The sequence below is a fragment of the Coloeus monedula genome (assembly GCF_965178545.1).
Source record: "Coloeus monedula genome assembly, chromosome: 40".
NCBI lineage: Eukaryota > Metazoa > Chordata > Aves > Passeriformes > Corvidae > Coloeus > Coloeus monedula.
The window spans coordinates 713,247-736,940 of NC_138820.1; the positions used below are offsets into that span (position 1 = coordinate 713,247).

At 59.8% G+C, this 23,694-nt stretch overlaps 1 protein-coding gene across 2 annotated transcripts in view; it reads left to right on the plus strand.

The window, feature by feature from the left end:
• Positions 1 to 23,694, plus strand: part of NEURL4 (neuralized E3 ubiquitin protein ligase 4) — a 64,723-nt gene that overhangs the window by 22,943 nt on the left and 18,086 nt on the right. For both annotated transcript variants that reach the window (XM_082300555.1, XM_082300556.1), the window contains exons 8-20: positions 167 to 348; positions 1,729 to 1,814; positions 1,898 to 2,060; positions 3,238 to 3,439; positions 5,718 to 5,794; positions 7,497 to 7,575; positions 11,703 to 11,872; positions 14,179 to 14,304; positions 14,940 to 15,085; positions 17,417 to 17,632; positions 20,099 to 20,197; positions 21,078 to 21,263; positions 23,260 to 23,397. In XM_082300555.1, coding sequence (XP_082156681.1) covers positions 167 to 348; positions 1,729 to 1,814; positions 1,898 to 2,060; positions 3,238 to 3,439; positions 5,718 to 5,794; positions 7,497 to 7,575; positions 11,703 to 11,872; positions 14,179 to 14,304; positions 14,940 to 15,085; positions 17,417 to 17,632; positions 20,099 to 20,197; positions 21,078 to 21,263; positions 23,260 to 23,397 — 1,870 coding nt within the window. The remainder of the gene's footprint in view (positions 1 to 166; positions 349 to 1,728; positions 1,815 to 1,897; positions 2,061 to 3,237; positions 3,440 to 5,717; positions 5,795 to 7,496; positions 7,576 to 11,702; positions 11,873 to 14,178; positions 14,305 to 14,939; positions 15,086 to 17,416; positions 17,633 to 20,098; positions 20,198 to 21,077; positions 21,264 to 23,259; positions 23,398 to 23,694) is intronic.

Sequence of the window (23,694 nt, forward strand, 5' to 3'; positions counted from 1 at the left end):
CCGCAGTGTCCCCATGTCCCTGTGGTGTCCCCATGTCCCTGCAATGTCCCCGTGTCCCTGCGGTGTCCCCGTGTCCCTGCAATGTCCCCATGTTCCTGTTGTATCCTCATGTCCCTGTGGTGTCCCCGTGTCCCCGAGGTCACCGTGTCCCCTCCGCTGTCCCCAGCGCCACGGACGACTTCAACCACGGCGTGGTGCTGAGCGCGCGGCCGCTCGGGGACAACGAGCTCTTCCAGGTGCGGCTGGACAAGATGGTGGACAAGTGGGCAGGGTCCATCGAGATCGGGGTCACCACCCACAACCCGGCCTACCTGCAGCTGCCGTCCACCATGACCAACCTGCGCTCAGGTGTGTCCCCAGGGTCACCCCGGGGTCACCAATGTCACCTCAGGGTCACCCCAGGGTCTCCAGGGTCACCTCAGGGTCACCTCAGGGTCACCCCAGGGTCTCCAGGGTCACCTCAGGGTCACCTCAGGGTCACTTTAGGGTCCCCAGAGTCACCCCAGGGTCACCCCAGGGTCACTTTAGGGTCACCTCAGGGTCACCTCAGGGTCTCCAGGGTCACCTCAGGGTCACCTCAGGGTCACTTTAGGGTCCCCAGAGTCACCCCAGGGTCACCAATGTCACCTCAGGGTCACTTCAGTGTCCCCAACGTCACCCCAGGGTCACCCCAGGGTCCCCAGTGTCACCTCAGGGTCACCTCAGGGTCACTTCAGGGTCCCCAGAGTCGCCTCAGGGACACCAATGTCATCTCAGGGTCACCTCAGTGTCCTCAAGGTCACCTCAGGGTCACCCCAGCGTCACCAGTGTTACCCTAGGGTCACCCCAGGGTCATCTCAGGGTCACCCCAGGGTCACCTTAGGGTCACCAATGTCACCTCAGGGTCACCTCAGCATCCCCAGGGTCACCTCAGCATCCCCATTGTCACCTCAGGGTCACCTCAGGGTCACCTCAGGGTCACCTCAGGGTCACCAATGTCACCCCAGGGTCACCCCAGTGTCACCTCAGGGTCACCTCAGGGTCCCCAGTGTGTGCTCAGCTAGAACCCCAAAGCCACCCCAGTGTCCCCAGTGTCCCCAATCCCCCTGAATGTCCTCAAGGTCCCCAATATCCCCTCAAGTCCCCGGTGTCCCCAGTGTCCCCAATCCCTCCAAACCTCTCCGATGTCCCCAATGTCCCCAATGTCCCCGATCCCCCCCGATATCCCCAATGTCCCCCTGATGTCCCCAACGTTCCCATGACCCCGGTGTCCTGGATGTCCCCAATGTCCCTGACCCCCCTCATGTCCCCAACGTCCCCAATGTCCCCCAACGTCCCCACTGACCCCAATGTCCCCGATCTCCCCGATGTCCCCAGTGTCCTCAATGTCCTCTGGATGTCCCCAGTGCCCCCCTGATGTCCTCAATATCCCCTGGATGTCCCCAACCCCACTGATGTCCCCAACATCCTTGACATCCCCGATGTCCCCCAACATCCCCGATGTCCCCAACGTCCCCAACATCCCTGACATTCCCGATGTCCCCAGCGTCCCCAATGTCCCCATGTCCCAGTGTCCCCAGTGTCCTGGATGTCCCCAACGTCCCCAATCCCCCTGATGTCCCCAATATCCCCTGGATGTCCCCAACCCCACTGATGTCCCCAACATCCTTGACATCCCCGATGTCCCCAACGTCCCCAATGTCCCCCAACACCCCCAACATCCCCAACCTCTCCCTCATCGCCGCTCAGGCACGTGGATGATGACCGGCAACGGGGTCATGCACAACGGCACCACCGTGCTGGACGAGTACGGCCACAACCTCGACCGCCTCAAGGTGGGCTGGGGGCGGCGGGGGCGCGGCGGGGACGCGGCGGGGACGCGGCGGTGGCCCCGACCCCGGTGACGCTGTGCCCGCAGGCGGGGGACACGGTGGGGGTGGTGCGCAGGGACGACGGGACCCTGCACTTCTTCGTCAACGGGGCCCCGCAGGGCCCCGCGGCCTGGAACGTCCCCCCCAACGTCTACGCCGTGGTGGACCTGTACGGGCAGGCGGCCCAGGCCACCATCGTGGATGAGGGAGGTGGGTGACAGCGGGGACATCGGGGGCATCGGGGGTGGCGGGGGGATTGGGGTCATTGGGGTCATTGGGGGTGTCAGGGGGATTGGGGTCATTGGGGTCATTGGGGGTGTCAGGGGGATTGGGGACATTGGGGTCAGTGGGGTGTTGGGGACATTGGGGACTTTGGGGACTTTGGGGACACTGGGGTCAGGGCGGTCAGTGAGGTGTTGGGGACGTTGGGGATGTCAGGGGGATTGGGGGCATTGAGATTATTGGGACATTGGGGGGACATTGAGGACATTGGGGATATTTTGGGGATTGGGGTCATGGGGGACTTTGGGGACATTGGGGTGTTGGGGACGTTGGGGGCGCCAGGGGGATTGGGGACATTGGGGGGACATTGAGGGGATTGGGGTCATTGGGGATTTTGGGGACATTGGGGGTGTCAGGGGTGTTGGGGACATTGGGGACATGGGGGACATTGGGGGTGTTGGGGACATGGAGGAGATTGGGGTCATTGGGGACTTTGGGACATCGGGGTAATGGGGACATTGGGGGTGTCAGGGGGTTGGGGACATTGAGGGCATTGGGGATTATTGGGACATTGGGGGAACATTGAGGGGATTGGGGTCATCGGGGACTTTGGGGTCATTGGGGACATTGGGGTCAGCTTGGGACCTGTAGGGGCAGGCGGCCCAGGCCACCATCGTGGATGAGGGAGGGGGGTGACAACGGGGACGTTGGGGACACCGGGGGTGTTGGGGGTGTTGGGGACATCGGGGACATTGGGGAGATCAGGATAATGGGGACATTGGGGGGACATTGGGGGGACATTGGGGGGACATTGAGGTCATTGGGGACATGGATGGGATTGGGGTCATTGGGGTTGCTGGGGACTTTGGGGACATTGGGGATGTCAGGGGGATTGGGGACATCGGGGACATTGAGGGGATTGGGGTCATTGGGGTTTTTGGGGACTTTGGGGACATTGGGGTCAGTGGGGTGTTGGGGACATTGGGGACACTGAAGACATCGGGGGGGGGGGGACACCTTGGGGAGATTTGTTCTTTTGGGGACATCAAAAATCACTCAAGGCCACTTGGGGCCACCTGGGGCCACTTGGGGCCACTTGGGGCCACTTGGGGCCACCTCTGTCCGTGCCGGCCGTCCCCAAAGCTGCCCTTCCCCCCCTCTGCAGAGGTGCCGGCGCTGCTCGGGGACGGCTCCGACGGGGACAGCGCCGGGGAGAGCCCCGAGAGCTCCTCGCCGGGAGGGTCCCCGAGTGACCTCCGCTTCCACCGGCTGCACGGGGCCAACGCCGTCATCACCAACGGCGGCCGCACGGCGCTGCGCCAGAACTGCCGCTCCGAGTTCAACGACGCCATCGTCATCTCCAACCGGTCAGGATCCCGAAAAAACCCCAAATCCCAAAAAAATCCCCCAAAAAATCCGCCCGGGAATGGCGAAATCCCCCAAAAAATCCCAAAAAACCCCACTAAAATACCCCAAAACCAACCCAAAACACCCCCGGGGCTGTGCCAGAGCGGCCGCTCCGAGTTCAACGACGCCATCGTCATCTCCAACCGGGCAGGATCCCGAAAAACCCCAAAATCCCGAAAAAACCCCAAAAAAATCTGCCTGGGAATGGCGAAATCCCAAAAAAACCCCAAAATCCCAAAAAAACCCCACTAAAATACCCCAAAACCAACCTCGGGCCACCCCGGGGCTGAGCCAGAGCGGCCACTCCGAGTTCAACGACGCCATCGTCATCTCCAACCGGGCAGGATCCCAAAAAACCCCAAAATCCCGAAAAAATCCCCCAAAAAATCCACCCGGGAATGGCGAAATCCCAAAAAAACCCCAAAATCCCCAAAAAACCCCACTAAAATACCCCAAAACCAACCCAAAACACCCCCGGGGCTGAGCCAGAGCGGCCGCTCCGAGTTCAATGACACCATCGTCATCTCCAACCGGTCAGGATCCCGAAAAAACCCCAAAATCCCGAAAAAATCCCCCAAAAAATCCACATGGGAAGCGTGAAATCCCCCAAAAATCCCAAAAAACCCCCACTAAAATACCTCAAAACCAACCCAAAACACCCCCGGGGCTGCGCCAGAGCGGCTGCTCCGAATTCAACGACGCCATCGTCATCTGCAACCGGTCAGGATCCCGAAAAACCCCAAAATCCCGAAAAAATCCCCAAAAAATCCGTCCGGGAATGGCGAAATCCCGAAAAAACCCCAAAATCCCCAAAAAAACCCCACTAAAATACCCCAAAACCAACCCAAAACCCCCCGGGGCTGAGCCAGAGCGGCCGCTCCGAATTCAACGACGCCATCGTCATCTGCAACCGGTCAGGATCCCGAAAAACCCCAAAATCCCGAAAAAATCCCCAAAAAATCCGTCCGGGAACGGCGAAATCCCAAAAAATTCCTGAATCCCGAAAAAATCCCCCCAAAAATCCACCCGGGAATCGGGAAATCCCGAAAAAAACCCAAAATCCTGAAAAAATCCCCCCAAAAATCCGTGTGGGAATCGCAAAACCCCAAAAAAAGCCCAAAATCCCAAAGAATCCCCCCAAAAATCCGCCCTGTTTTGGGGTGTCCCAATTTTGGGGTTTCCTCGCTGATTTTTGGGGTCCTTTCCCCATTTTTGGGGTCTTTTCCCTGTTTTTGGGGTCTCCTCACTGTTTTTTGGGGTCCTTTCCCCATTTTTGGGGTCTTTTCCCTGTTTTCGGGGTCTCCCCACTGATTTTGGGGTCTTTTCTCCGATTTTGGGGTCTCCTTTCCCGATTTTGGGGTCCTTTCCCCATTTTTGGGGTCATTTCCTGATTTTTGGGGTCCTTTCCCCGATTTTGGGATCCTTTTTCCCGATTTTGGGGTCCTTTCCCCATTTTTGGGGTTTCCTCACTGATTTTTGGGGTCCTTTCCCGATTTCGGGGTCCTTTCCCCATTTTTGGGGTCCTTTCCCGATTTTGGGGTCCTTTCCCCATTTTTGGGGTCCTTTTCCCGATTTTGGGGTCCTTTCCCTGATTTTGGGGTCCTTTCCCCATTTTTGGGGTCCTTTCCCGATTTTGGGGTCCTTTGTCCCGATTTTGGGGTCCTTTGTCCAGATTTTGGGGTCTTTTTTCCTGATTTTGGGGTCCTTTTTCCCGATTTCGGGGTCCTTTTTCCCGATTTTGGGGTCCTTTCCCGATTTTGGGGTCCTTTTTCCCGATTTCGGGGTCCTTTCCCGATTTCGGGGTCCTTTGTCCCGTTTTTGGGGTCCTTTCCCCGATTTTGGGGTCCTTTCCCGATTTCGGGGTCCTTTCCCCGATTTTTGGGGTTTCCTCACTGATTTTTGGGGTCCTTTCCCGATTTTGGGGTCCTTTGTCCTGATTTTGGGGTCCTTTCCCTGATTTTGGGGTCCTTTCCCGATTTCGGGGTCCTTTCCCCGATTTTTGGGGTTTCCTCACTGATTTTTAGGGTCCTTTCCCCGATTTTGGGGTCCTTTTTCCCGATTTTGGGGTCCTTTCCCTGATTTTGGGGTCCTTTTTCCCGATTTTGGGGTCCTTTTTCCCGATTTCGGGGTCCTTTCCCTGATTTCGGGGTCCTTTCCCTGATTTCGGGGTCCTTTGTCCCGATTTTGGGGTCCTTTCCCGATTTTGGGGTCCTTTCCCGATTTTGGGGTGCTCTGCAGGGCCCTGCGGGACGGGGAGCTGTTCGAGATCGTCATCCAGAAGATGGTGGATCGGTGGTCGGGCTCCATCGAGGCCGGTCAGGGGACTTTTTGGGGCATTTTGGGGACTTTTTGGGGCATTTGGGGACTTTTGGGGGCATTTTGGGGACTTTTTGGGACGTTTGGGGACATTTTAGGGACTTTGTTGGGGACATTTTGGGGCCATTTGGGGATGTTGGGGACATTTTGGGGCCATTTTGGTGCCATTTGGGACCATTTGGGACCATTTGGGGCCATTTTGGGATATTTTGGGGACATTTGGGACCATTTGAGGCCATTTGGGGGCCATTTGGGACCATTTGGGACCATTTGAGGCCATTTTGGGGCCATTTTAGGACCATTTGGGGACCATTTAGGGCCATTTTGGGGACATTTTGGGACCATTTGGGACTATTTGAGATCATTTGGGACAATTTTGGGGCCATTTGGGGCCATTTTGGGACCATTTTGGGACCATTTTGAGAACCCTGGCACCATTTGGGTCCATTTGGGGCCATTTTGGGACCATTTTAGGACCATTTGGTGCCATTTTGGGATATTTTGGGTACATCTGGGGCCATTTTGCTGCCATTTGGGACCATTTTGGGACCATTTGGTGCCATTTTGGTGCCATTTTGGTGCCATTTGGGGCCATTTTGGGACCATTTTGGGACCATTTGGGACCATTTGGTGCCATTTTGGGACCATTTTGGGACCATTTGGGACCATTTGGTGCCATTTGGGGCCATTTTGGGGCCATTTGGTGCCATTTTGGGACCATTTGGGACCATTTGGGACCATTTTGGTGCCATTTGGTGCCATTTTGGTGCCATTTTGGGACCATTTGGGACCTTTTGGGACCATTTGGTGCCATTTTGGTGCCATTTGGGGCCATTTTGGTGCCATTTGGTGCCATTTTGTGACCATTTGGGACCTTTTGGGACCATTTGGGACCATTTGGTGCCATTTTGGGGCCATTTGGTGCCATTTTGGGACCATTTGTGACCATTTGGGACCTTTTGGGACCATTTGGTGCCATTTTGGTGCCATTTGTCACCATTTGGGACCTTTTGGGACCATTTGGGACCATTTGGTGCCATTTTGGGACCATTTTGGTGCCATTTTGGTGCCATTTTGGTGCCATTTTGGGACCATTTTGTGACCATTTGGGACCTTTTGGGACCATTTGGGACCATTTTGGTGCCATTTGGTGCCATTTTGGGGCCATTTTGGTGCCATTTGGGGCCATTTTGGGGCCATTTGGTGCCATTTTGGGACCATTTGTGACCATTTGGGACCTTTTGGGACCATTTGGGACCATTTGGTGCCATTTTGGTGCCATTTGGGGCCATTTGGTGCCATTTTGGGACCATTTTGGGACCATTTGGGACCATTTGGGACCTTTTGGGACCATTTGGTGCCATTTTGGGACCATTTTGTGACCATTTGGGACCTTTTGGGACCATTTGGTGCCATTTTGGTGCCATTTTGGTGCCATTTGGTGCCATTTTGGTGCCATTTTGGGGCCATTTGGGACCATTTTGGGACCATTTGGTGCCATTTGGTGCCATTTTGGTGCCATTTTGGTGCCATTTGGGACCATTTTGGGACCATTTGGGACCTTTTAGGACCATTTGGGACCATTTTGGTGCCATTTTGTGACCATTTGGGACCATTTTGGGACCATTTGGTGCCATTTGGTGCCATTTTGGGGCCATTTGGGGCCTTTTGGGGTGACCGAGGTGTCCCCCGGGTCCCCAGGGGTCACCGCCATCCGCCCCGAGGACCTGGAGTTCCCCAACACCATGACGGACATCGACTACGACACCTGGATGCTCAGGTGGGGCTTTTGGGGCCGTTTGGGGGAGTTTTGGGACATTTGGGGACATTTTGGGGACATCTGGGGACCATTTTGGGGCATTTGGGGGGACTATTTGGGACCATTTTGGGGCCATTTTGGTGCCATTTGAGGCCATTTTGGTGCCATTTGAGGCCATTTTGGGCCATTTGGGGACGTTTGGGAACATTTGGGGCCATTTGGGGACGTTTGGGGGCGTTTGGGGCCATTTGGGGCCATTTTGGGACTTTTGGGGCCATTTTGGGCCATTTCGGGACATTTTGGGGCCATTTTGGGACTTTTGGGGCCATTTTGGGACTTTTTGGGACGTTTGGGGACATTTGGGGACATTTTGGGGCCATTTTGGGACTTTTGGGGACATTTGGGAACATTTGGGGACTTTTGGGGACGTTTGGGGCCATTTGGGGCCATTTTGGGGCCATTTTGGGACTTTTGGGACATTTGGGGCCATTTTGGGACCATTTTGGGTCATTTGGGGGTCATTTGGGGGGACCTTTTGGGACCATTTGAGGCCATTTGGGGCCATTTGGGGCCATTTTGGGGCCATTTGGGGCCATTTTGGGGCCATTGGGGGACGTTTGGGGCCATTTTGGTGCCATTTTGGGACTTTTGGGGACCTTTGGGACCATTTGGGGACGTTTGGGGACATTTGGGGCCATTTTGGGACCATTTTGGGGCCATTTTGGTGTCATTTGGGACCATTTGGGGCCATTTGGGGACCTTTGGGACCATTTGGGGACATTTGGGGACCTTTGGGGCCATTTTGGGGACATTTGGGGCCATTTGGGGATGTTTGGGAACATTTGGGGACTTTTGGGACTTTTGGGGCCATTTTGGGCCATTTTGGGACATTTTGGGGCCATTTTGGGACTTTTGGGGCCATTTTGGGACTTTTGGGGACCTTTGGGGACATTTTGGGGCCATTTTGGGACTTTTGGGGACATTTGGGAACATTTGGGGACTTTTGGGGACGTTTGGGGCCTTTTGGGACCATTTTGGGACTTTTGGGGACCTTTGGGACCATTTGGGGACTTTTGGGGCCATTTTGTGACTTTTGGGACATTTGGGGCCATTTTGGGACCATTTTGGGTCATTTGGGGTTCATTTGGGGGGACCGTTTGGGACCATTTGAGGCCATTTGGGGCCTTTTGGGGCCATTTTGGGGCCATTTGGGACCGTTTGGGGCCATTTGGGGCTTTTGAGGCCATTTGGGGCCATTTGGGGACGTTTGGGGACCATTTTGGGACTTTTGGGGCCATTTGGGGGACGTTTGGGGCCATTTTGGGACTTTTGGGGACATTTGGGGCCATTTGGGGACTTTTTGGGGCCATTTTGGGACTTTTGGGGACATTTGGGGACTTTTGGGGACGTTTGGGGCCATTTGGGGCCATTTTGGGGCCATTTTGGGACTTTTGGGGACATTTGGGGACTTTTGGGGACGTTTGGGGCCATTTGGGGCCATTTTGGGGCCATTTTGGGACTTTTGGGGACCTTTGGGACCATTTTGGGTCATTTGGGGGCCATTTGGGGCCATTTTGGGACCATTTTGGGGCCATTTTGGTGTCATTTGGGACCATTTGGGGCCATTTGGGGATGTTTGGGACCATTTGGGGACTTTTGGGGACATCTGGGGCCATTTGGGGACTTTTGGGGACCTTCGGGGACATTTGGGGACCTTTGGGACCATTTGGGCACATTTTGGGACCATTTGGGGACGTTTGGGGACATTTGGGGACCTTTGGGGCCATTTTGGGGACATTTGGGGCCATTTGGGGATGTTTGGGAACATTTGGGGCCATTTGGGGACTTTTGGGGCCATTTGGGGACATTTGGGGACATTTGGGGCCATTTTGGGCCATTTGGGGACGTTTGGGGATATTTGGGGCCATTTGGGGCCATTTTGGGGCCGCTGCTGTCCCCAAAGGGCTCCCCTGGGGGTCCCTGGTGGTCCCTCTTGTCCTCGTTGTCCTCAAGGGTCCCCTCCTGTCCCTGGGGGGCCACCAAAGTCCCCGAGGGGCCACCAGAGTCCCCAATGTCCCCTCGGTGTCCCCGATGTCCCTGTCCTGCTGCCACCCAGTGTCCCCAGTGTCCCCAGTGTCCCCCAGTGTCCCCCAGTATCCCCCCAGTATCCCCCAATGGGGATTGGGAGGGACTGGGATGGATTGGGAGGGACTGTCCCCAGTGTCCCCAGTGTCCCCAGTGTCCCCCAGTATCCTCCAGTATCCCCCAGTATCCCCCAGTGTCCCCAGTGTCCCCAGTATCCCCCAGTATCCCCAATATCCCCAGTATCCCCCAGTGTCCCCAGTATCCTCCAGTATCCCCCAGTGTCCCCAGTGTCCCCAATGCCCCACACTGTCCCCAATGTCCCCAATGTCCCCAATGTCCCCAGTATCCCCCAGTATCCCCAGTATCCCCCAGTATCCCCAGTATCCCCCAGTATCCCCCAATGTCCCCAATGTCCCCAGTATCCCCCAGTATCCCCAGTATCCCCCAGTGTCCCCAGTATCCCCCAGTGTCCCCAGTGTCCCCAGTGTCCCCAGTATCCCCCAGTATCCCCCAGTGTCCCCAGTGTCCCCAGTATCCCCCAGTATCCCCAATATCCCCAGTATCCCCCAGTGTCCCCAGTATCCTCCAGTATCCCCCAGTGTCCCCAGTGTCCCCAATGCCCCACACTGTCCCCAATGTCCCCAATGTCCCCAATGTCCCCAGTATCCCCCAGTATCCCCAGTATCCCCCAGTATCCCCAGTATCCCCCAGTATCCCCCAATGTCCCCAATGTCCCCAGTATCCCCCAGTATCCCCAGTGTCCCCAGTATCCCCCAATGTCCCCAGTGTCCCCAGTGTCCCCAGTATCCCCCAGTATCCCCCAGTGTCCCCAGTATCCCCCAATGTCCCCAGTGTCCCCAGTGTCCCCAGTATCCCCCAGTATCCCCCAGTGTCCCCAGTATCCCCCAATGTCCCCAGTGTCCCCAGTGTCCCCAGTATCCCCCAGTATCCCCAATGTCCCCAGTATCCCCCAATGTCCCCAGTGTCCCCAATGTCCCCAGTATCCCCCAGTGTCCCCAACATCCCCTGGGTGTCCCCAATGTCCCCAGTGTCCTCCAGTATCCCCCAGTGTCCCCAGTGTCCCCAATATCCCCAGTGTCCCCAGTGTCCCCCAGTGTCCCCAATGTCCCCAGTGTCCCCAGTATCCCCAGTATCCCCCAGTATCCCCCAGTGTCCCCAACATCCCCTGGGTGTCCCCAGTGTCCCCCAGTGTCCCCAGTATCCCCCAGTGTCCCCAGTGTCCCCAGTGTCCCCAATATCCCCAGTATCCTCCAGTATCCCCCAATGTCCCCAATGTCCCCAATGTCCCCAATGTCTCCAATGTCCCCAATGTCCCCAGTATCCCCCAGTCTCCCCTGGGTGTCCCCAACATCTCCTGGGTGTCCCCAATGTCCCCAATGTCCCCAGTGTCCCCAGTGTCCCCAGTATCCCCAGTATCCCCCAGTATCCCCAGTGTCCCCAATGTCCCCAGTGTCCCCAGTATCCCCAGTATCCCCCAGTATCCCCCAGTGTCCCCAGTATCCCCCAATGTCCCCAGTGTCCCCAGTGTCCCCAGTATCCCCAGTATCCCCCAGTATCCCCAGTGTCCCCAATGTCCCCAGTGTCCCCAGTATCCCCAGTATCCCCCAGTATCCCCCAGTGTCCCCAACATCCCCTGGGTGTCCCCAATGTCCCCAGTGTCCCCAATATCCCCAGTGTCCCCCAGTATCCCCCAGTATCCCCAATGTCCCCAGTATCCCCCAGTGTCCCCAATGTCCCCAATGTCCCCAATATCCCCAGTGTCCCCAGTGTCCCCAATATCCCCAGTATCCTCCAGTATCCCCCAATGTCCCCAATGTCCCCAATGTCTCCAATGTCCCCAGTGTCCCCAGTATCCCCCAGTCTCCCCTGGGTGTCCCCAACATCTCCTGGGTGTCCCCAATGTCCCCAATGTCCCCAGTGTCCCCAGTATCCCCCAGTGTCCCCAGTATCCCCAATGTCCCCAGTGTCCCCAGTATCCCCAGTATCCCCCAGTGTCCCCAGTATCCCCCAGTGTCCCCAACGTGCCCCGGGTGTCCCCGCAGTGGCACGGCCATCATGCAGGACGGGAACACCATGCGGAACAACTACGGCTGTGACCTGGACGCGCTGGGCACGGGGGCGCGGATCGGGATGATGCGCACGGGGGGAGGGGACCTGCGCTACTTCATCGACGGCGCCGACCAGGGCGTGGCCTGCTCGGGGCTGCCCCCAGGTACGGGGACAGCGGGGACATCCAGGGGACATCCAGGGGGATTGGGGACATCCAGGGGGATTGGGGACATTGGGGACATCAGGGACATCCAGGGGGATCAGGGGGATTGGGGACATCGGGGGCGTTGGGGACATCGGGGTCATCCAGGGGGATTGGGGACATCGGGGGGATTGGGGACATCAGGGACATCAGGGGGGATTGGGGACATCGGGGACGTTGGGGACGTTGGGGACATTGGGGTCATCCAGGGGGGATTGGGGACACTGGGAACATCAAGGGGACATTGGGGAAATCAGGGGGACATTGGGGACGTTGGGGACATTGGGGAGGATTGAGGACACTGGGAGGATTGGGGACATTGGGGACATCCAGGGGGATTGGGGACATCCAGGGGGATTGGGGACGTCAGGGACATCGGGGGGATTGGGGACATTGGGGACATTGGGGACATCAGGGACATCAGGGGGATTGGGGACATTGGGGACATCAGGGGGACATCGGGGAAATCAGGGGGACATTGGGGACGTTGGGGACGTTGGGGAGGATTGAGGACACTGGGAGGATTGGGGACATTGGAGACATTGGGGGGGATTGGGGACATCGGGGGGATTGGGGACATTGGGGACATCCAGGGGGATTGGGGACATCCAGGGGGATTGGGGACGTCAGGGACATCCAGGGGGATTGGGGACATTGGGGACATTGGGGACATCAGGGACATCCAGGGGGATTGGGGACATTGGGGACATTGGGGACATCGGGGTCATCCAGGGGGATTGGGGACATTGGGGACATCAGGGGGACGTTGGGGACATTGGGGAGGATTGAGGACACTGGGAGGATTGGGGACATTGGAGACATTGGGGGGGATTGGGGACATCGGGGGGATTGGGGACATTGGGGACATCCAGGGGGATTGGGGACATTGGGGGGGACTGGGGACATCCAGGGGGATTGGGGACGTCAGGGACATCCAGGGGGATTGGGGACATTGGGGACATTGGGGACATCAGGGACATCCAGGGGGATTGGGGACATTGGGGACATCCAGGGGGATTGGGGACATTGGGAACATCAGGGGGACATCGGGGAAATCAGGGGGACATTGGGGACATTGGGGACATTGGGGAGGATTGAGGACACTGGGGGGATTGGGGACATTGGGGACATTGGGGACATCGGGGGCCTTGGGGACATCCAGGGGGATTGGGGACATCGGGGACATCCAGGGCGTGGCCTGCTCGGGGCTGCCCCCAGGTATGGGGACATTGGGGACATCGGGGACGTCCAAGGGGGATCAGGGACACTGGGGACATCCAGAGGGGCTTGGGGACATCCAGGACACTGGGGGGACACTGGGGGGACACTGGGGACACTGGGGACACTGGGGACACCAGGAGAAGGTGGCATTGGGGGGTGACACAAGGGGGACATGGGGGGATCACCAGCCCTGGGGACATCAGGGGACACCAGGGGGACATTGGGGGATTGGGGACATCTCTGGGGGGATTGGGGACATCCAGGGGACACTGGGGGACATTGGGGGGACACTGGGGACATCCAGGGGACACTGGGGGGACACTGGGGGGACACTGGGGACATCCAGGGGACATTGGGAGCTTTAGGGGCTGGAGGTGGCACCGAGCTGACCCTGAGGTGACCCCAAGGTGACCCCAATGTCCCCAGAGGTGTCCCTGGGGTGACCCCATGGTGACCCCACAGTGACCCCATGGTGACCCTGGGCTGACCCCATGGTGACCCCACGGTGACCCCGCTGTCCGCAGAGGTGTCCCTGGGGTGACCCCATGGTGACCCCCCGGTGACCCTGTAGTGACCCCACGGTGACCCTGCGGTGACCCCGCTGTCCGCAGAGGTGTCCCTGAGGTGACCCCGAGGTGACCCCCCGGTGACCCCGCGGTGACCCTGAGGTGACCCTGGGCTGACCCCATGGTGACCCCGCGGTGACCCCGCTGTCCCCAGAGGTGTCCCTGGGGTGTCCCTGGGGTGACCCCATGGTGACCCCAAGGTGACCCCGCGGTGACCCCGCGGTGACCCCGCTGTCCCCAGAGGTGTCCCTGGGGTGACCTCATGGTGACCCCAAGGTGACCCCGAGGTGACCCCGCGGTGACCCCGCTGTCCCCAGAGGTGTCCCTGGGGTGACCCCATGGTGACCCCAAGGTGACCCCGCGGTGACCCCGAGGTGACCCCGCTGTCCCCAGAGGTGTCCCTGGGGTGACCCCGAGGTGACCCCATGGTGACCCCCCGCTGACCCCCCGCTGACCCCCCGCTGACCCCGCTGTCCGCAGAGGTGTACGCCGTGGTGGACCTCTATGGTCAGTGTGTCCAGGTGTCGCTGACCGGCGCCACCGGCCCGGCCGACAACAGCCTGGCCCCCGGAGCGGCCCCGGAGAAAGCCCCGCCCCCCTCGCCCGGTGAGCACTGGGAGGGACTGGGAGGGAACTGGGAGGGGATTGGGAGGGACTGGGAGAGACTGGGAAGGACTGGGAGGGAACTGGGAGGGGATTGGGAGGGGCTGGGAGGGATTGGGAGGGAACTGGGAGGGGATTGGGGGGATTGGGAGGGACTGGGAGAGACTGGGAAGGACTGGGAGGGGACTGGGATGGGGTTGGGGGGAACTGGGAGGGACTGGGATGAACTGGGAGGGGCCTGGGAGGGACTGGGAGGTGTCACCTTCGTGTTCCCTTCCCCGTCATCATCCCCACTGACCCCTCCCCCACTGACCCCTCCCCCACTGACCCCTCCCCCACTGACCCCTCCCACTGACCCCTCCCACTGACCCCTCCCCCACTGACCCCTCCCACTGACCCCTCCCCCACTGACCCCTCCCACTGACCCCTCCCCCTGCCCCCCCTGCCCCTCCCACCCCCCTGACCCCACTGACCACTGCCCCTCCCCCCACTGACCACTGCCCCCTCCCCTGACCCCCCTGACCTCCCTGCCCCTCCCCTGACCCCACTGACCACTGCCCCTCCCCCCACTGACCGCTCCCCCTCCCCCCACTGACCGCTGCCCCTCCCCCCGCTGACCGCTGCCCCTCCCCCCGCAGCCCCCGGGCCGTGCCAGCGCTTCCACGGCCGCTGTGGCCAGAACGTGGCCCTGGGGGCCGAGGGCCTGGGGGCCGCGCGCGTGGCCGGCTACTGCCACGGGCTGGTCTTCAGCCGCTCCCACCTGCGGCCAGGAGAGCTCTTCGAGGTGGGCGGGGCCCGAGGGACACGCCCACAAAGGGGCGTGGTCACCTGGAGGGGGGGATGGGCGGGAAAGCGGAGCGGGGTGTTAATGGGGCGCTGTCGCTTTAAGAGAATGGGCGTGGCCGCGGTGGGCGGGGCCTGAGGGGGTGGGGTTCGGGGCCACGCCCACAAATGGGGGGGGTCGGCTGTGGGGGAGGGGTTGGTGGGGATCCTTGGGGGGGGAGGGGTTAGGCCCCGCCCCTCCCCCAGGTGTGTCTGTCCCTGTGCCAGGTGTGCCCCTCACCTGTGCCAGGTGTGTCTGTACCTGTGCCAGGTGTGTCTGTACCTGTGCCAGGTGTGCCCCTCACCTGTGCCAGGTGTGTCTGTACCTGTGCCAGGTGTGTCAGTGCCTGTCTCACCTGTGCCAGGTGTGTCTGTACCTGTGCCAGGTGTGCCCCTCACCTGTGCCAGGTGTGTCTGTACCTGTGCCAGGTGTGTCAGTGCCCGTCTCACCTGTGCCAGGTGTGTCTGTCCCTGTGCCAGGTGTGTCTGTACCTGTGCCAGGTGTGTCTGTACCTGTGCCAGGTGTGCTCAGTGCCCGTCTCACCTGTGCCAGGTGTGTCTGTACCTGTGCCAGGTGTGCCCTGTACCTGTGCCAGGTGTGTCAGTGCCCATCTCACCTGTGCCAGGTGTGCTCTGTACCTGTGCCAGGTGTGTCAGTGCCCATCTCACCTGTGCCAGGTGTGTCTGTACCTGTGCCAGGTGTGTCAGTGCCCATCTCACCTGTGCCAGGTGTGCTCTGTACCTGTGCCAGGTGTGTCTGTCCCTGTGCCAGGTGTGTCTGTACCTGTGCCAGGTGTGCCCCTCACCTGTGCCAGGTGTGCTCTGTCCCTGTGCCAGGTGTGTCAGTGCCCATCTCACCTGTGCCAGGTGTGCTCTGTACCTGTGCCAGGTGTGTCTGTCCCTGTGCCAGGTGTGTCAGTGCCCATCTCACCTGTGCCAGGTGTGTCTGTCCCTGGGCCAGGTGTGCTCAGTGCCCGTCTCACCCGTGCCCATCTCACCTGTGCCAGGTGTGTCAGTGCCTGTGCCAGGTGTGTCTGTCCCTGTGCCAGGTGGGGCTGTCCCTGTGCCAGTTGTGCCTCTCACCTGTGCCAGGTGTGTCTGTACCTGTGCCAGGTGTGTCTGTCCCTGTGCCAGGTGTACTCAGTGCCCGTCTCACCTATGCCAGGTGTGTCTGTACCTGTGCCAGGTGTGTCTGTCCCTGTGCCAGGTGTGCTCAGTGCCCGTCTCACCTATGCCAGGTGGGGCTGTACCTGTGCCAGGTGTGTCAGTGCCCCCAGGTGGGGCTGTACCTGTGCCAGGTGTGCCCCTCACCTGTGCCAGGTGTGTCAGTGCCCATCTCACCTGTGCCAGGTGGGGCTGTACCTGTGCCAGGTGTGTCAGTGCCCGTCTCACCTGTGCCAGGTGTGTCTGTACCTGTGCCAGGTGTGCTCAGTGCCCATCTCACCTGTGCCAGGTGTGTCTGTACCTGTGCCAGGTGTGCTCAGTGCCCGTCTCACCTGTGCCAGGTGTGTCTGTCCCTGTGCCAGGTGTGTCTGTACCTGTGCCAGGTGTGCTCAGTGCCCGTCTCACCTGTGCCAGGTGTGTCTGTCCCTGTGCCAGGTGGGGCTGTCCCTGTGCCAGGTGTGCCTCTCACCTGTGCCAGGTGTGTCTGTACCTGTGCCAGGTGTGTCAGTGCCTGTGCCAGGTGTGTCTGTCCCTGTGCCAGGTGTGTCAGTGCCCGTCTCACCTGTGCCAGGTGTGTCTGTCCCTGTGCCAGGTGTGCCCCTCACCTGTGCCAGGTGTGCCCTGTCCCTGTGCCAGGTGGGGCTGTCCCTGTGCCAGGTGTGTCTGTCCCTGTGCCAGGTGTGCCCCTCACCTGTGCCACGTGTGCTCAGTGCCCGTCTCACCTGTGCCAGGTGTGTCTGTCCCTGTGCCAGCTGTGTCTGTCCCTGTGCCAGGTGTGTCTGTCCCTGTGCCAGGTGTGCCCCTCACCTGTGCCAGGTGTGTCAGTGCCCGTCTCACCTGTGCCAGGTGGGGCTGTCCCTGTGCCAGGTGTGCTCTGTCCCTGTGCCAGATGTGTCAGTGCCCCCAGCTGTGTCTGTCCCTGTGCCAGGTGTGCTCTGTCCCTGTGCCAGGTGTGTCTGTCCCTGTGCCAGGTGTGTCAGTGCCCGTCTCACCTGTGCCAGGTGCGCATCGAGGCTCTGGACGAGCGCTGGGCGGGCTCTCTGCGGGTGGGGCTGTCCCTGTGCCAGGTGTGTCTGTACCTGTGCCAGGTGTGTCCCACCCTCACCTGTGCCCGTCTCACCTGTGCCAGGTGCGCATCGAGGCTCTGGACGAGCGCTGGGCGGGCTCTCTGCGGGTGGGGCTGACCGCGCTGCCCCCCGGGCAGGGCCCCCCCGGGCCCCCGGCGCTGCCCCCGACGCTGCTGGACCTGCCCGCGCCCCCCACCTGGGCCGTGAGCGGCGCCGAGGTTCGGCACAACGGGACCCCCGCCCGCCACAACTACGGGGTCAGCCTGGAGCGGCTCGCCGTGAGTGGGGGCCTAAAAGGGTCCTGGAAGGGGCATAAAGGGGCAAAAAGGGTCCTGGAAGGGGCGTAAAGGGGCCTAAAAGGGTCCTGGAAGGGGCCTAAAGGGGCCTAAAAGGGGCAAAAAGGGTCCTGGAAGGGGCGTAAAGGGGCCTAAAAGGGGCCTGGGAGGGGCCTAAAGGGGCCTAAAAGGGGCAAAAAGGGTCCTGGAAGGGGCATAAAGGGGCCTAAAAGGGGCCTGGGAGGGGCCTAAAGGGGCAAAAAGGGTCCTGGAAGGGGCATAAAGGGGCCTGGGGGGGGTAAAGGGTCCTGGAAGGGGCGTAAAGGGGCCTAAAAGGGGCAAAAAGGGTCCTGGAAGGGGCGTAAAGGGGCCTAAAAGGGGCATGGGAGGGGCCTAAAGGGGCCTAAAAGGGGCGAAAAGGGGTCCTGGAAGGGGCATAAAGGGGCCTAAAAGGGGCCTGGGAGGGGCCTAAAGGGGCCTGGGGGGGGTAAAGGGTCCTGGGAGGGGCATAAAGGGGCCTAAAAGGGGCAAAAAGGGGCATAAAGGGGCCTAAAAGGGGCGAAAAGGGTCCTGGAAGGGGCGTAAAGGGTCCTGGGGGGGTGTAAAGGGGCCTAAAAGGGTCCTGGAAGGGGCGTAAAGGGTCCTGGAAGGGGCATAAAAGGGTCCTGGGAGGGGCATAGAGGGGCCTGGGGGGTGTAAAGGGTCCTGGAAGGGGCGTAAAGGGGCCTAAAAGGGGCGAAAAGGGTCCTGGGGGGGGTAAAGGGTCCTGGAAGGGGCCTAAAAGGGTCGTGGGAGAGGCGTAAAGGGGCCTAAAAGGGGCGAAAAGGGTCCTGGAAGGGGCCTAAAGGGGCCTAAAAGGGTCCTGGGAGGGGCCTAAAGGGGCCTGGGGGGGGTAAAGGGTCCTGGAAGGGGCATAAAGGGGCCTAAAAGGGTCCTGGAAGGGGCGTAAAGGGGCCTAAAAGGGGCCTGGAAGGGGCCTAAAGGGTCCTGGGGGGGGTAAAGGGTCCTGGAAGGGGCCTAAAAGGGTCCTGGAAGGGGCGTAAAGGGGCCTAAAAGGGGCAAAAAGGGTCCTGGGAGGGGCGTAAAGGGGCCTAAAAGGGGCCTGGGAGGGGCCTAAAGGGGGTTTGGGGGGATTGAGGGGGAATTTTGGGTGAATTTGGGGCTGATTTTGGGGTGAATTTGAGCTGATTTTGGGGTGAATTTGGGGTGGTTTAGGGTCCCTCAGGTCGGGAACCGCCTGGGGCTGATTTTGGGGTGAATTTGGGACATTTTGGGGTCTCTCAGGTCGGGAACCGCCTGGGGCTGATTTTGGGGTGATTTTGGGGTGATTTTGAGGTGAATTTGGGACATTTTGGGGTCTCTCAGGTCGGGAACCGCCTGGGGCTGAATTTGGGGTGATTTTGGGGTGAATTTGGGACATTTTGGGGTCCCTCAGGTCGGGAACAGCCTGGGGCTGATTTTGGGGTGAATTTGGGCTGATTTTGGGGTGAATTTGGGGCTGATTTTGGGGTCCCTCAGGTCGGGAACCGCCTGGGGCTGATTTTGGGGTGAATTTGGGGCTGATTTTGGGGTGAATTTGGGGCTGATTTTGGGGTGATTTTGGGGTGAATTTGGGATATTTTGGGGTCTCTCAGGTCGGGAACCGCCTGGGGCTGATTTTGGGGTGAATTTGAGCTGATTTTGGGGTGAATTTGGGGCTGATTTTGGGGTGATTTTGGGGCATTTTGGGGTCCCTCAGGTCGGGAACCGCCTGGGGCTGATTTTGGGGTGAATTTGGGCTGATTTTGGGGTGATTTTGGGGTGATTTTGGGGTGAATTTGGGATATTTTGGGGTCCCTCAGGTCGGGAACCGCCTGGGGCTGATTTTGGGGTGATTTTGGGGTGAATTTGGGGCTGATTTTGGGGTGATTTTGGGGCATTTTGGGGTCTCTCAGGTCGGGAACCGCCTGAGGCTGATTTTGGGGTGAATTTGGGGTGATTTTGGGGTGAATTTGGGGTATTTTGGTGTCTCTCAGGTCGGCAACCGCCTGGGGCTGATTTTGGGGTGATTTTGGGGTGAATTTGGGGCTGATTTTGGGGTGATTTTGGGGCATTTTGGGGTCTCTCAGGTCGGGAACCGCCTGAGGCTGATTTTGGGGTGAATTTGGGGTGATTTTGGGGTGAATTTGGGACATTTTGGGGTCCCTCAGGTCGGGAACCGCCTGGGGCTGATTTTGGGGTGAATTTGGGCTGATTTTGGGGTGATTTTGGGACATTTTGGGGTCTCTCAGGTCGGGAACCGCCTGGGGCTGATTTTGGGGTGAATTTGGGGTGATTTTGGGGTGAATTTGGGACATTTTGGGGTCTCTCAGGTCGGGAACCGCCTGGGGCTGATTTTGGGGTGAATTTGGGACATTTTGGGGTCTCTCAGGTCGGGAACCGCCTGGGGCTGATTTTGGGGTGAATTTGGGACATTTTGGGGTCTCTCAGGTCGGGAACCGCCTGGGCATCCGGCGCGGGCCGGACGACTCCATGCACCTGGTGGTGGACGGGCAGGACATGGGGCCGGCGGCCACCGGCGTGGCCAAGGTAGGGCCGGGGGCTCCTGGGAGGGGATTCGGGGCAAAAAATGGCGATTTGGGGCAAAAAACCGGGGATTTGGGGCAAAAAATGGGGATTTGGGGCAAAATTTGCAAAAAAAAAGGGAATTTTGAGGGAAAAAAAGGGGTTTTGGGGGGGTTGGGGGCTCCTGGCCACGCCCCTGCAGTTCTGACGTCACTTCCTCTGTGTGTGTGGGGGGGTGATGACATCACAGGCGTTGTGATGTCATTTCCGGTCTGGGCAGGGGTCAGCGGTGATGTCATGGGTGTGGCTGTGATGTCACTTCCTGTTTTGGGGAGGGGTGGGGCTTTTGGGATCTCATTTCCTGTTGGGGGCGGGGCTCGGTGGTGATGTCACGGTGACGGTGTGACGTCACTTCCTGTCGGTTTGGGAGGGGGGTGTGATGTCATTGGTGTCAGTGACGTCACTTCCTGCCTCGGAGGTCGGGATTGTGATGTCATCGTTGCCAGTGACGTCACTTCTCGATGATTTAGGCGTGGGTTATGACGTCATCGGTAGCTGTGACGTCACAGGGGCACTTTGTGGGCAGGAGGTGGCGATTTGGGTGTCACGGTGACGTCACAGAGCGCGGCGACGTCACTTCCTGTTGGGGAATAGGCGGGGCGGGGCTTCATGGGGCTCGCTGACGTCACTTCCTGTGGAGGGCGGGGCTTTAAGGGAATCTGTGACGTCACTTCCTCTCACACTGCAGCGGGAAAATGACCTCACCCAACCCCCACAACGTCACCCCCACCCCTGTGACGTCATTCCCCCAACCACTCCCGGGTGGGCGATGTGGGCGGGGCCGAGACCTCCCGCCCCGCCCCCTCTGACGTCACTCCCCCCCTCTCTCTCTGTGACGTCACAGAACGCCTTCGTGGCCCTGGACCTGTACGGGCGCGTCACGGCCGTGTCCATCGTCAGCGCGGGGGGGGGAGGGGCGGCCGGGGACGGCCCCTCCCCCAGCCCCTCCCCCACCCCCAGCCCCTCCCCCACCGCCGGCGGCAGCGCCCCGCCCCTCCCCCACCCCGGCGGGGGGGACAGCGGCGAGTGGGTGAGAGGGGGGAGACTGGGAGGGACTGGGAGGGACTGGGAGGGGATTGGGAGGGACTGGGAGGGGATTGGGGGGGACTGGGAGGGACTGGGAGGGACTGGGAGGGGATTGGGAGGGACTGGGAGGGGATTGGGAGGGGCTGGGAGGGGATTGGGGGGACTGGGAGGGACTGGGAGGGGATTGGGAGGGACTGGGAGAGGATTGGGGGGACTGGGAGGGACTGGGAGGGGATTGGGAGGGGACTGGGAGGGGATTGGGAGGGACTGGGAGGGACTGGGAGGGACTGGGAGGGGATTGGGAGGGACTGGGAGGGACTGGGGGGCGTTGGGCTCTTCCCAGTCCCCTCCCAGTTCCTCCCCCAAATCCCCCCCAGGACCCCCCAAAATTCCCCTTGGTTCCCCCAAATCACCCGAAAAGTGCAAAAATCGCCCCAAATCCCACCCAAAACTCCTCAAATCCCACCCGAAATCCCCTAAAATCCCCCCAGGACCCCCCGAATCTCCCCGGGACTCCCCAAAATCCCCTTTAACCGCCCCAAAACTCCCCCAACCCCCAAAACTTCCCCAAAATTCCCCAAAATCACCCCAAAACCCACCCCAAATCCCCCAAAATCCTCCCAAGCCCTCCCAAAACTCCTAAAGTCCCCCCAAATCCCACCCAAAATCCCCTTAAAATCCACCCAGGACCCCCCAAATCTCCCAGGGACTCCCCAAAATCCCCTTTAACCGCCCCAAACCCCCCAAAATCCCCCCAAATCCTCCCAAACCTTCCCAAAATCCCCCAAATTCCCCCCAAAATTGCCCCAAATCCTCCCAAAATCCCCCCAAATCCTCCCAAACCCTCCCAAAATTCCCCAAAATCTCCCCCAAACCCGCCCAAATCCCACCCAAAATCCCCCCAAAACTCCCCCCAAATCCCCCAAAATCCTCCAAATTCACCAAAATCCCCCCAAATCCTCCCAAACCCCCCAAAGTCCCCCAAAATCCCCGAAACTCCCCCCAAATCCCCCAAAATCCCCCAAATTCCCCCCAAAATGCCCCCAGGGCCCCCCGACGTTCCTGGGCTGCCACGGCAGGAACATCCTGCAGCCCCTCCCCCACTCTGACACCCCCAAATCCCCCAAATTCACCCCAAAATGTTCCCAAACCCTCCCAAAATTGCTCAGAATCTCCCCAAACCCCCCCAAATCCCACCCAAAACCCCCCCAAAGCCCCCAAATTCCCCCAAAATCCCCCCAAATCCCCCAAAATCCCCCCAAAACTCCTCCCAAACCCTCCCCAAATCCCCCAAATTCCCCCCAAAATGCCCCCAGGGCCCCCCGATGTTCCTGGGCTGCCATGGCAGGAACATTCTGCAGCCCCTCCCCCACTCTGACACCCCAAAATCCCCCAAATTCCCCCCAAAATCCCCCCAAATCCTCCCAAAATCACCCAAAATCCTCCCAAACCCTCCCAAAATTCCCCAAAATCTCCCCAAACCCGCCCAAATCCCACCCAAAATCCCCCCAAAACTCCCCCCAAATCCCCCAAAATCCCCCCAAAACTCCCCCCAAATCCTCCCAAATCCCCCAAAATCCCCCAAATTCCCCCCAAAATGCCCCCCAGGGCCCCCCGACGTTCCTGGGCTGCCACGGCAGGAACATCCTGCAGCCCCTCCCCCACTCTGACACCCCCAAATCCCCCAAATTCACCCCAAAATCCCCCCAAACCCTCCCAAAATTCCCCAAAATCTCCCCCAAACCCGCCCAAATCCCACCCTAAATCCCCCCAAAACTCCCCCCAAATCCCCCAAAATCCCCCAAATTCACCCCAAAATCCCCCCAAATCCTCCCAAAACTCCCAAAATCCCCCAAATTCCCCCCAAAATGCCCCCAGGGCCCCCCGACGTTCCTGGGCTGCCACGGCAGGAACATCCTGCAGCCCCTCCCCCACTCTGACACCCCCAAATCCTCCCAAAACTCCCAAAATCCCCCAAATTCCCCCCAAAATGCCCCCAGGGCCCCCCGACGTTCCTGGGCTGCCACGGCAGGAACATTCTGCTCTCCAACGGCGGCCGCACGGCCACGCGCGTCTCCAGCTACAACCAGGGCCTGGTGCTCGTGGGGCAGCCCCTCCCCCCCGGGCGGCTCTTCCAGGTACCGCTGACGTCATCGGGGACGGCGCTGACGTCATAGGGGACGGCGGTGATGTCATAGGGGAGCGGCCGATGGGGGAGCAGGGGGGATGTGAGGTCATCGGGGGTGGTGGTGATGTCATAGGAGGTGATGCTGATGTCACATGGGAGCGGCCAGTGGGGGTGCAGGACAGCTGTGATGTCATCAGGGATGGTGGTGATGTCATAGGGGAGCGGCCAATGAGAGATTGAGGGCTGTGATGTCATCAGGGTAAGCAGTGATGTCATAGGAGGTGGTGGTGATGTCATAGGGGAGCGG